This window comes from Akebia trifoliata, chromosome 12 (genome assembly GCF_017979445.1).
Source record: "Akebia trifoliata isolate Shusen 1 chromosome 12, ASM1797944v1, whole genome shotgun sequence".
Taxonomy (NCBI): domain Eukaryota; kingdom Viridiplantae; phylum Streptophyta; class Magnoliopsida; order Ranunculales; family Lardizabalaceae; genus Akebia; species Akebia trifoliata.
In genome coordinates this window covers 35,918,895-35,931,621 of record NC_141386.1, presented here as the reverse complement: position 1 = coordinate 35,931,621, position 12,727 = coordinate 35,918,895, and the positions used below count along the sequence as shown (strand labels likewise).

Below are 12,727 nucleotides of genomic sequence, written 5' to 3'. Positions count from 1 at the left end.
AGATATTTTTCGGGTTGTTCAAATACTATTCATCTTCAAACTCTTAGGATTTTGATTAGTGGTAAAAAATTCGGGTGAATTTTAGGGATTATAAAAATGAAGTTTTTGGGTTATTGGAAAATTATTCATCTACAACCTCTCTAAAAATCCGATAAGGTGAACATTTGAGGTTCAACGTGTATAAATGTCCTTCATATTCGGCTATCAATAGATATATTGTTGATCTCTTATTTTGGCAAATTTTTGAAAAGTTTGGAGAATTTTGTGACTCTGAGCTCTTAGCGGTCAGGAGTTAGAATCACTTAAAAGGATTGAATCATCGGTGCATGTTGAGGTGGGAGTTGTGATTTTCTGACGCCCCTTCAACTTCCTGATGTGACATGGACTAAAATCATAATTTTTTCTGATTCTAGCCCATGTCACGGCAGAGACCATATGTCAAAGGCACGCCGCAGAAAATTATTATGATCTATAACCAAGAAAGATGAGATGTCTCTACCATTTAGACTGAAATTTTTGGGCTTAGTATCATTTTCAGTCTATCTTTTGTCATACCATTCACCCGTGTTTTCCACCAACGAGATGACAAATGGAAATGACTTAAATGACCTCGTCTCCAATTTCTAGCCTAAAGAAAGAAAAAATCATTTATTTTTCCTTGTGGCCTCTTCTATTTGTCCATTATTATTATTATTATTATTATTATTAATATTATTTATAAACCCTTCTTATAGGGTCAGAAGAAAATCATGCTGGTCCATCTAACTCTAAAGTGAGTCAATCTTAGCATGATGACCATTATAGTTTAAAAAAAGAAAAAAAAAATCATTTTAGTTTGAGATTATAAACCATGCCAATATTGGATAAAAATAATGAGTGATTTTTTTCTCCTGGCACAACACCCATTTGACTTATGACACACATGACGAAAGCAATAAGAAAGAAAACATGATTCAATACCACAGTGTTGCAAATGAGACAGAATTCTATGAATTTTTTTAAAAATAATTATTTTTCACTGTTGAATTTAAAATTAAAATTTTAAATTTGAGTGCTCGATAGCCTTCCATTTTCAACCCTTGGATCAAGCTTGAAAAATCTTTTTTTTTCATCGTTTTTTTACGAGAGTTTTTTTTAATGAAATCTAAAAGATGGTGGTGTACCATTTCCAATATAATAATCCATGTGGGCCTCATGACCTTTGTCAAAATTTGAAATCTTAAAATAAAAATTCATAGGTAGAGAATGTGCAAGCAATAGAGAAAATCTATGGTTCTAGATACACAACCACACATCCCCATAAATCTATGCAATTGTGTATCTCGAGATGGAAGGAAATCTATGATTTTGGCACACCCCACATCAGGGGAGTTGATTGAGTATGCCATGTGGGGGAGTCAGATTATCACGACTCATTTAATTACTCTAGCTGAGTAAATCGAGTCAAGTAAAAAAAATCATGAGTTAACTTGGACAAATCAAATAAAAACTAAAAAATAAAAATATATATTGAATTTATAAATATTTAAAAGAATTGTGATTATCTAACTACCCCACGTGGCAAACTCAATCGCCTACCTTGATGTGACAAGTTCAGAACCGTAGATATGTGCTCTTTTGGGATACATGGTTCCCTCGAGATACACATTTTATGGGGAAGTGCAACCATGTATCCCGAAGAGAACAGATCTACGGTTTCCGAACTTGTCACATCAGGTAGTCGATTGAGTATGCCACGTGGGGTAGTCAGATTATCACGACTCTTTTTTTAAAATAAATAAAAGTTGGTTCAACTAGTGGACTTGGCTGAGTTTCGAGTCGACTCAATGAGTTTAAAACTATACGCTGAACCTGGCATATATGATGCTGTCCCAGAAACAGACATACAAGGAAAAGGCCAGCTTCAACCAATGTTCTGGCTTCCCAAGAAGAATCATCCCTAAGAAAAGTATACCATTTCCTAAAAGATTGGCATTAATCTGGAGGAAATCTATGTTTTTCTTCAAATCCTATGGGTCATGTTGATGGAGAACTTCAACCCATGGGCTGAGACTAGAAAAAGTCCAAAGCGGAAATAGGATATCAAGACAAACAACAGTTTCTTTAGATGAATTGAACACACAAGGAAAAGTCATAATTTCTTACATAGATGATCTTCAATTAATTTTCGTCACAATTCATCATTTTATTAGCTCTTTGGATTCCAAGTGTGATTCAGACCTTCTTTATCTTACCATATTTTTCAACACATGAGCATGGATCTTAGTCACAATTTCAATTTGATAAGTTGGACCCCACAGAGTGTAAATAAGCATCCTTAGCAGACACGACTTCTTCTCTTATATAAACCCCACATGAGACACACACACACCCCCCTACACTTTCCTTGCAAAAAAAAAAACACACACAAACGTATACACACAGAATATGGATCTGGGAATGCAAGCTAGATCAAAGTTCAATCAACCATGTGCAGCGTGCAGGATGCTTCGAAGGAAATGTAACGATACGTGCCAATTGGCACCGTATTTTCCAACTAGTGAACCTGAAAATTTTGTAAGCGTGCACAAAGTGTTTGGTGCTAGCAATGTTGTCAAAATGCTTCAGGTGTGTACTCATGATCTATTGATTTGATGATCTTCATGTCCTTCTGTCCATGTTTGTAAGATTTTAATGCTAAATTATGACATCTTTTTGTTCTTCGATATAATGAAGTATCAAAAGATTGAATTAAGTATGATTTTTTCTTTTATTATAAAAAAAATGAAATTTCTAATATATTGGGTGTCTTGTTGTGGTCTCATCAGATGGTGGAGGAAAGTGAGAGAGAGGATGCTGTGAAGAGCATAGTGTATGAGGCAAATGCAAGGCTAAGAGATAAAGTTTATGGGAGTGCAGGCACTGTTTTTCATTTGCAGAAGCAAATTCAAGATCTTATGGTGCAATTGGAGCTGGCAAGAGCCCAAGTTGTGGAGGCACAACAACAAAGAGATAATCTATTAAGGATTCTAATTGATATTCACCCTCTTCTCCAAATCTCTTCCATTGACTATGTGTTGTTTGAACGTGCCGAGGACGACTTGATGAGCTACTACCCCACGGAATTGTCCAATAAATTGTGAAGATGTATCTAGTTTTAGAAAGCTTGGCTTTTTATGTTTCCCAACAGCTAGCAAAAATTCATGATTTCAGAAATAAATGCCAACGACGAAGAACCTTATATATTGGGCTTCGACCCATAGCTCTCGACCTTGTTCTTTTTTACACCTTTCTTTAGATATAGGTAGGTGTGAAGTCGATCGAGATTTTGATCCTAGATATGTTGTATAACTACCCCACACTTTACCTCATCACCGAGGTAACAAAACAAACATAAAGACTTATCTCGAAGATTTGGGGTTGATTAAATAATCATATTCAGTTATTCAACTTTCCCATTATATTATTAGAAGAAAGTTCATATCCGCTCTTACTTTTATCACAATTTAGATTCTTTCTTTCTCTTTTTATACATATCTTTTCCTCTTTCTTTTAGAAAAAATATTTCTACCAATCAAGGAAAAAAAAACAATGCTTAAAATGATTTTCTATAAATGATTTTCTCTCTATTTCTCTTGTTTGGATCTTTAAGTGGGGGAGAGAAGAGAAGAATGGTTAGTTTTCTTTGGGATGTGTTAAAGGCACCCGAACTATTACCTAGGGCACCTCATCCCATAGCCAATTTTTTTTTGTCTTATATGGGTTCAAAGTTTCACAATTGAATTTTGGTGAGGATGATCTCTATGGTGAGGATATTACTGTCATAGAAAAACAGCCCATTTCAAAACTTCTAACCCCATCAAAAGTGACTTACAAAACAAAAATAAATGAACCATCCGGGATTCTTCAACTTATTTTGGGGTTAGAAGTTTTGGAATGGGCTGATTTTTGGTGAGGATGATTTCCTCAAGATATAGATAATTTGCACCAATCAACTAATTTTGAAACTTTTTACCCATATAAGATATAAAAAAAAAAATTGGTCAATTGTTCGGGGTGCCCTAGATAATAATTGGGGTGCCTTTAACATGCCTTGTTTTCTTTCTCTCCAAAAATGTTTATTATGAAAAATGCTGAACTGATTTGGTTTCTTCAGTGCTCTCAACACTGAAAAAAATTCTATGTTCTGTTCGCAGGGTCCAATGAAGTCAATTTAGAGCGACTCTTTTATGATTTCTAAGAAACTATATAAAAAATGTGAGCATCTAAGTAAAAAATTACTTGCCATTGGACAATTTTGTCTTGATTCATTTGTTTCAGTACAAGAAAAATCGAGACTCTTTCAACATAATTAATCATAGAACATTGAATCTAGCATATCAGTTATTGACTCTGAAGTAGATTGAGACATTTTGAAATGGGGCGAAATTACAGCCATGATTTGTAACATTCTTTTCGTAAAAAAAAAAAAAAACTGTGAATGAGTCCCAAATGATTTACATGTGTGGCACTTCTTTCCATCATTTTGTCCCTAGTTAGACCAACTAAAAGACAGTCAACTTGTTAAAGATCCAGACCATAGAATTTTCCTATTACTAAAGCCAAAGGCAGTACAATCTGTTAGCCATTTTTATTGAGTCGTGCTACATGGACTTCATTCGACGCTAAATTCAACACTGCTTAAAGCGAGGTTTCACAACAAGACTGCCACTCATAATAGAAGGATTCAATTGCTAAGTTAGTGCAATTAGCTTCTATCTTGATCAACTTCTTGATGACCGAGACCCAACACATCAATTTTTTAAGGGATTTTCTAAAAAATAGATGATTAGGTAATTGGTAATTAATATTCCTCAAAATCAATGCTTTTTCATAAGTTGTACATTGAGTTGTGCATAAAAAATTGAGTCAAAGATCATCAGAGATTAAGAAAATCCTTACATATAGGGGGCTAATAATGTAGGATTTTAATGTGTGGGTCCAAGGAGAGATCAATTCTTTTATTTATTGGGTCAATGGGCATGTGTTTTTGAAGTGTAACATCAAAATTTAATTGGATGAAACATTGGAACAAAGCCATGTGAACACAACTGGGTAATTTAGGATTGGGGATAGGGAATATGATGCAGATTGGATGGTTGTTCCCCATTTTGTTGAATTTTGAAAATTTGTTTCCTTGCCATCCGACTTCTCTACTACAATAAACATATAAAGTTGTATAATTCAGGAATTTTTCTTCTTTTTCCATTTTTCTACAGCTAATGAAACCCATTATCTACATTTTGAGAAAGAGAGAAGAATTACCAATTTCAACCCAGACAAAATTCAAGTTGCATTTATAATTAACTTTTAAATTAATAAAAGTAATCTTTAGATTCAATAAAAATAAATATTCAATGATTTTTTTTACTTCTTTGGTTAATTGGTTTTTCCGTAGGTTGAAGAACGTTTTTGTCCCATGTATTCTTAATTAAATAAGATAATAACTCATAAGATGGTCCATCGTAAGAAATGAACAAGAGAATTTTTTTGAAAATATATTGGATATTATATTTATTTACTTTAGTCATTTAAGTGATATAAAGTACAATATGATGCTAGGCAACAAAGTTTCCTTGTATGCGTAATGTGCCGGGGTGCTTTTAATGTACACTTTGCACTACACATCATCACTTGAATGATATCTAGTGCAACCAACAAGATTAATAGAAGGCAGATTTACCAAAACATGCACAACTTTTCATTTATTTCCCAAAAACAGTACACTGTAGCAATTAATTCCGAAAACGGTAAATTTACCGTTTTCGGAATTAATTTTTTTATCAAAACGGTAAAAACAGTAAAATGTATTTTTTTATACCAAAAATACCCTTTTTTATTTTTTGACTGAAATTACAAAAATAAAATTGATTTCAGTAAAAAAAAATTATAAATATATATGATTGATGGATTACCGAAAGAGAGTGAATCTTTTTAGTTGGATTTTCATTTTTTTAAGGTTAAAATTGTAAATATATATGTAAAACAAAAAAGGGTATTTTCGGTATAAAAAAAATATTTCACTGTTTTTACCATTTTGGTAAAAAATATTAATTCCGAAAACGGTAAATTTACCGTTTTCGGAATTAATTGCTACAGTGTACCGTTTTCGGAATTAATTTTGAAAACTCTACCGTTTTGGTAAATTATTCTTAATAGAAAGGGTGTGTTTTCTCACTCTTGATGATGAAACCCTAAGAAGAGATATACATGGTCCAAGGCATCAGTTTCTAGGCATGAATTTTGAAAATGTTAACAATAGCATAATGGGACTTCGATCACCCCACCCCATCGCTAATAACACAACTATGAGCTCATGGGATTAATTCCAACTTTTTTTTCACCCTTCTATTCCCCCTCACCCCCTCCCCTCCTGTTCTCCCTTGGACCGAAAAACATATGAAAGTAGGGTTTTGATTCTAAGTGTATTGAATAACAATATCTCAAACTTTATCATATTTTCTCTCTTTCATTTAGTTTAGGACTGTGTTTTTGGTTATTGAGAGCAAGCTCACATCTCCACCTACATTCTTTTAAGTCTTTCCCTCTCTCTCTTTTAGAACTTTCATATTAAATATTTCTACTAATAATATAAAAAAATAAACAAAAAAGATTTAAAAAAAAAAAGGAAACCGTACACTACTTAGGGCAACTCCAATCGTGCTGCCTATACCCCATACCCATTTTAGTGGTTATGAGTGACAATTATGAGTATCCTGAAGTATGCACTCCAGCCATGCTACCCCTAAATTATTTATAAATTCTCTAATTCAATTCAGATTTAAAATTTTCTAAAATTAACTTATTTTCAACATTACTACCTGAATTTTTTCCCTCCAATAGGTATCCAAGTGGGAGTACCTAGTTTGGGTATCGAAAATGTCAAGACACAAAAAATGATGAGGGATGGGTCTTGCATTGGGGACACCATTTTTCGACTCCACTACTCAAAACTACAGTTGGGAGGGGATGGGTACTGCGTTGGAGTTGTTCTTACTACCTTTGTTTTAACAAATATTTATTGTTGTTTATTAACTATAAGTCTCACTGTTATTTTAACGTTAATTTTAAAACGTCACAAGAGCTGGTAAACTATCAATAATTATTACTTAACATTAGACAATTATATCAAAGATTTAAAATCTCTATCTTCAGACATATATTTCAAATCAAGAAAAAAATGGAGATTGTTTTAATAAAATTAATCCAAAAAACATATAATATCTCATAACCATTTTGATCCATGGTACAATAGGGAATTTCAATCATATTTTGATATATAGGGTTGCGTTCAACAAACAATCTTAGGGGGACAAAATGAAGCCAAAACGTTTGTCTTTTATGGGTTAGAAGTTTCAAATTGTGCCGATTTTTTGTGAGGGTGATCTTTATGGTTAATTTCAAATTACGCTGATTTTTTGTGAGGATGATTTACTTATCATAAAGATCACCCTTACAAAACATCAGCTCAATCCAAAACTTCTAATCCCCACGATAACACACACCACTCCCTCAAAAAGTCCTACATGCAACAAGTTGAGTCGAGAGTCAACCAGACCCTGGGGGGTGTCCCCACGAAATTCATTGCTTTGTGGGGTTTCTAACCCTTGAATTTCAACCATACTTTTAGTCCGGAAACATTGTGTTGGATTATTTTTGAACAAACTTCATTGAATGCTGAATTGTGGACCCCAAATGATTTATGCAAATGTGTGGCACATGTAATTAATTAAAAGAAGAGCTTCCTGTTCTTCGGTATGGTAGATTTGACCACAAAAGTGTCGTTTGGGTCGTTTATAGGACAGTTAACTTGTACGAGATCCCAACCATAGATGATTACCCAAGCCACAAAAGCGAAATTTATTAGGCATTTCAGCACTGTCCCTTAGAAATTTGGTTGAAGTATCCCCTTATTTAAATTTGTGCCAAGAAAATTACTTGGAGGACCCTAAGGAAGGGATTTCTTTTTAAATAGTCCTTGAATTTTGGGTGATAACTTGATAGTCTATTTAGTAAATTTTTTGTATTTCTTAATGACCCCTTATTATTGTTAAACTCACCATTTTTTATTTATTGTTGAGGCCTTCACTTTTTATTGTCAAGTTCAACATTTTTTATTGTTGAACTTGATAACAAATAATGTCGAACTCAATAATAATACATAGTAAGATCGACTAAAAACTTGACATAACAGTTTGTCTAGATGATTTCAAAATAAAAGAACCATCCTTAATCAATATTCTTTAAAAAACCAAAAAACAAAAAATTAAAAAAATCCTTTTTTTTTTTTTTAATATATGTTTTCAAAATATTTGAAAATGATTTTTTCTTAATTCTCAAATCCTTTATGTCGAAATGGAGTCTCTGAAACTTGATTGGGATACTAAAAATCCAATTTTTTTTCCTTTCATTTATGAAAATGGTGAGTTTGAATGACTAGGACACATAGACTGATTATAAATAAAAGTTTTACTAAATGAATTATTAAGAGAAACCCTAATTCTTAAGGACTAATGAAAAAGAAATCCCTCAGCCATGGCCTCCAAGTAATTTTCCCCAATTTTTTTTGATTGGGATCCATCATCACATGACAGGTCGTTTTCAATCCCTTTCTATGGTTTATTGATTTCATAATAAAAACTTTTAATTTAGATGCTAAAAAGACTTAAACTAGAAGAGGAAAGAATCATACTTCAAATCTCACACAAAACTTCAAAGACATGAGGTGGAGACAAGAAAGTAATCCTAGAGACTCATAAAAACATGGACCAGTAGAAACTATTACTGGTCACTAGAAAATCTCTACTTTCTGCTTAATATGACAATATTTTTGGTCTAATACAAGTTGTCCCGATCTCTTAGAGCACTCGACTAATTCAATTCTTGGGCACGTGCAGGTTAACGTCGACATAGTCATGGGTCAAATATAGTGGTGGTGGCATCGATATCAAAATAAAAGTCATGTAAAGGATACATGGGTAGAGTAAAGAGAGATTGGAAAATTGGAAAATGACTTCCTTTGGTTGTTCCTCATTCTTTTAATTTTGAAATTTTATTGTCTTCCCGGGTCCACTTTTCAAATGCAATAATCGCATTAAAGTCGTAGAATTCAAAGATTTATATTCTTTTTCATTTTTTCAACTAATCAAATTCATTGTATTATGTCTCAGCATGAGACACATGGCTAACTAATCAAGAACATTGGTCATTTCAATCTAGGCACCAAAGAAAAAAAAATGGAAAAAATGTGATATGATCTTGAGCAGTTAGGATTATGTATTTTTCACACAAGACCCTTGTTAGTAATCTCCCATTTAATTTACCAAAAATCACTAATTTTTCATTTTTTCCCAATGAAAATATTATTCTTTGGTTATTGAATTATTCTGAACAATTCATGTATTTTAAGTATAAAATAAAAAAAAAGAATAAAACACATTTTTTTTTGATGAATTTTATGACTTTTAAGAATTTTTATAAATTTCGATAAAAAAAAAAAACTACTGTCACTTGTTGTAAAGTTTAAAGTGTAAACTTGTAAGTTGTTATGTGTAATTAAAGTTTGGTTTGAAGCGGCTATCCTTCAAAATTTTAAAGAAATCAATTTTTTTATGTGATAAATGTCTCTTTCATTATTTAAAAAAATAATAATATACCTCTCTATATTCATTTGAGATATCATCTTAATTTTTTAAACTATTGATTTGTACCTTGACTTTTATCTTCTTTTATAAATCAGTGAGACAATATCCTCAATGCTCTCATTATCACCACCATCACTATTATACCATCACCCACTATATCATGAACTTCACCATTACCAATTTAATCATCACCATCACTATTAACATCACCATCATATTATTGTATATTTGAAATGAGATGAATAATACATATATAAATTATCTACTGCATTTTTTTTTTTTTTCGTTTATTGAACTTTTGCAACCTAAAATCGAATAGAACTCGAATTTTTCATGTATTGAATTTTTGTTGTATTCCAAATTGCTAACAAGGCACAAGACTAGAAATTCAATGATTTTTTTTAATATATGATTTCGTTATAACGAGAAGTGTTCGATTTTGATCCAAGTTGTTATTGTTCTAGAGAAATCTATATGGCCGAGTTGCACATATTGAAGGACTTCTTCTATTATAATTTATAGAGTCGTGATAATCTGACTTACCCACATGGCATACTCAAGCTACACCCTAACATGACATGTTCGAGAACCCTAACTCAACGTATTGAACTACTCGAAAATAAAATGACCCAATTATCGGGTCTCGTTGACAATTTATAGAGTCATGATAAAACATGATTTTAAAATTGCAAATTAGAATTGAATCGAAGAGCCCAAAAGTCAAATCAATTCAATCCGAAATACCTTGATTCGAGTCTCAGTTTGGCCCAATCCAATGTGCACCGCTAGTGCTAACACATTCTTATATTTTACAGTTGCAATTATTAGATTCGAGAGATCGGACTTTTTTCGATCAATCTCTCCCGTTAATTTTCCAAGATCATTTCATGTGCCACTTTTTCAAACAACTTTGTTGAATGTTTATTTGTAATCTCGAAAGGGTGTCTGCTGAGATGCACATCGTACATCACATTATAAAAACGTGATCAATAAATTGTCACAAAAGTAAGCTTTAAGTTGATGTTGCTACATCATGTCTTCCTTGAGTGCATAATTAAGCGAAACATCTTTGTCGTCCTTTCAACTTGTAAGAGAGCCAAAACAATGATGATCAAAGGACCGAGACGCATTCAAAGGTGGGTCCCCTTTACTCCTTTTTCTTTGAGTACTACTTTGGATCTTCTTTGGTTGAAAATTAAATCATTGATGGTGGTAAAATAATAAACTCTATCTAACCTTTCAAAATCATAAAAATTTACATACCTGTACTCCATGTCTCCACATGCGACAATATGATTTTGACATAAAATAATAGAAACTCAAGAGGAGTATCATCTAAAGTTGCATCAAATACATTGAATCACTATACGGCCCCTTCTCAATTTCTCACATAATATGATAAAGTTGTTCCATTAAGTCATATAATCTTCTATTTTAACCTCGTTAGCGGTTCTTTTAATTAAATAAACCCCCCCCCCCTTACCCTACCCCATACAATACTGTAGATCATTTGTCTTGGGATATTCATAACTATAAATCTTTTTCTTGTGTATCCCGAAGCAAATGATCTACGGTTCTGTGATGGGGGCGTGTGTCAAAGGATGTGTGTGTTGGGGTGGGGGGGAGGTTGGTTCATATTAGCACGACTCATTAAATAAACTTTGAATTGAATTCATTCTTTTTATTTTAAAACCATATTTGATTTCACATATTTTGAAACTAAAGTCCCATTATGCACCCACTAAAGCCCTCGGCGATCACCATTCCTTGATCACTCTTCACTGTGTCCCGCCATTGCTCTCTTATATCTTCACCGATCTTCCAATTGAAAAATAATGATATTTTCAAGATAAGTCAAAGCATTACTTGCACCTCCCCTTGTGGATCATATAATAGAGCTGAATTTTGTTCAAGAAATTTAAAATCATTATTTACACCTCTACTGATGCAAGGAATGAAAAAAAAAACAAAAAAAACAGGTCCAGTGTTTTTAAACACCATATGCTGTTCATTTGGTGGTTTTAATGGAGACTGAGCCCAAGACCTTCTTTAAGGCCCACAATATTTTTTTACGTTAGATGGGTGGATTAGTAATGCCCACCAAGCCCATACACACACACACACACACACACTCTCTCTCTCTCTCCCCAAGAGCCTCGAAACCAGTTTGACACAAAAGTAGTCCCACTTATCTCAAACTTAATTGGATGGGTCCAACTATGTCATTGTCCAAAAAAACCTCTTAATCTCAAGTGATACATGTAGATCAAAGATCTATATGAATTTAAAAAAAACTTGTCAGAAGTCATCTTAGAAAATGAAGGTAATTGATATTCAAGGTTACAAGTTTTTTCAACCTCCTATAGATCTTTGATCTACAAGTATTTGAAGAATGGTATCAGAGCAAAGAGGAGGATTGTATAAAGTTGCATGAGACACATTGAATCACTATAACGGTCCATCTAATCATAACATGTTAAGTTGTGTAATTAGAATATTAAACTAGAATTTTCTAATCAGGGTTCTAGTTGTACCAATTAGAGGACAGAGAGTGTAATTTTTATCGTTGATTGTGGACTTTTCTCTATCTCCTCCGTGAAAGTAAGCAATTTGCTGAACCAAATAAATCTTGTATTCTTCGTGTGTTCGTTTAATCTTTATTTGCTTTCTCTTGTTACGCTCCACACAACAAAACTATTTCTATATTTTCTCAAATGCATCCATTTCTAATTTTATCTTTTTTAACCTTTTTCAATTATCAATCTTGACATTTATCACCACTAATACATTCTATTTATTAACATTCTTGACGGCCCAACTTTCAATTGTGAAAAGCATAGCTGGTCTTACTCCCGTCTCATAATTGCATTGTTTCCATGCATTGCTTCGATGCATTTACACAAATAAATAAATAATTGGGTGATACAATTAGGAAGATGAGACTACATGGGTATCTCAAACTAATAGAGCTGAAAACCAGTAAATAACTTACCATCCTTCACATGTCAAAAGTCAATCAATAGAAGTGATCATGTCTGCAATTGTTAAAAATATGTAAAATTACA

The 12,727-nt window shown here is 32.7% G+C and overlaps 1 protein-coding gene across 1 annotated transcript; it reads left to right on the top strand.

The window, feature by feature from the left end:
- The first annotated feature begins 2,370 nt into the window (after positions 1-2,370).
- Positions 2,371-3,451, top strand: LOC147389950 (LOB domain-containing protein 1-like). Its single transcript, XM_086418809.1, has 2 exons — positions 2,371-2,607; positions 2,808-3,451. Exons 1-2 carry the CDS (start codon positions 2,428-2,430, stop codon positions 3,120-3,122), a joined length of 495 nt encoding a protein of 164 aa, XP_086274935.1. The 5' UTR covers positions 2,371-2,427; the 3' UTR covers positions 3,123-3,451.
- The last annotated feature ends 9,276 nt before the right edge of the window (positions 3,452-12,727 follow it).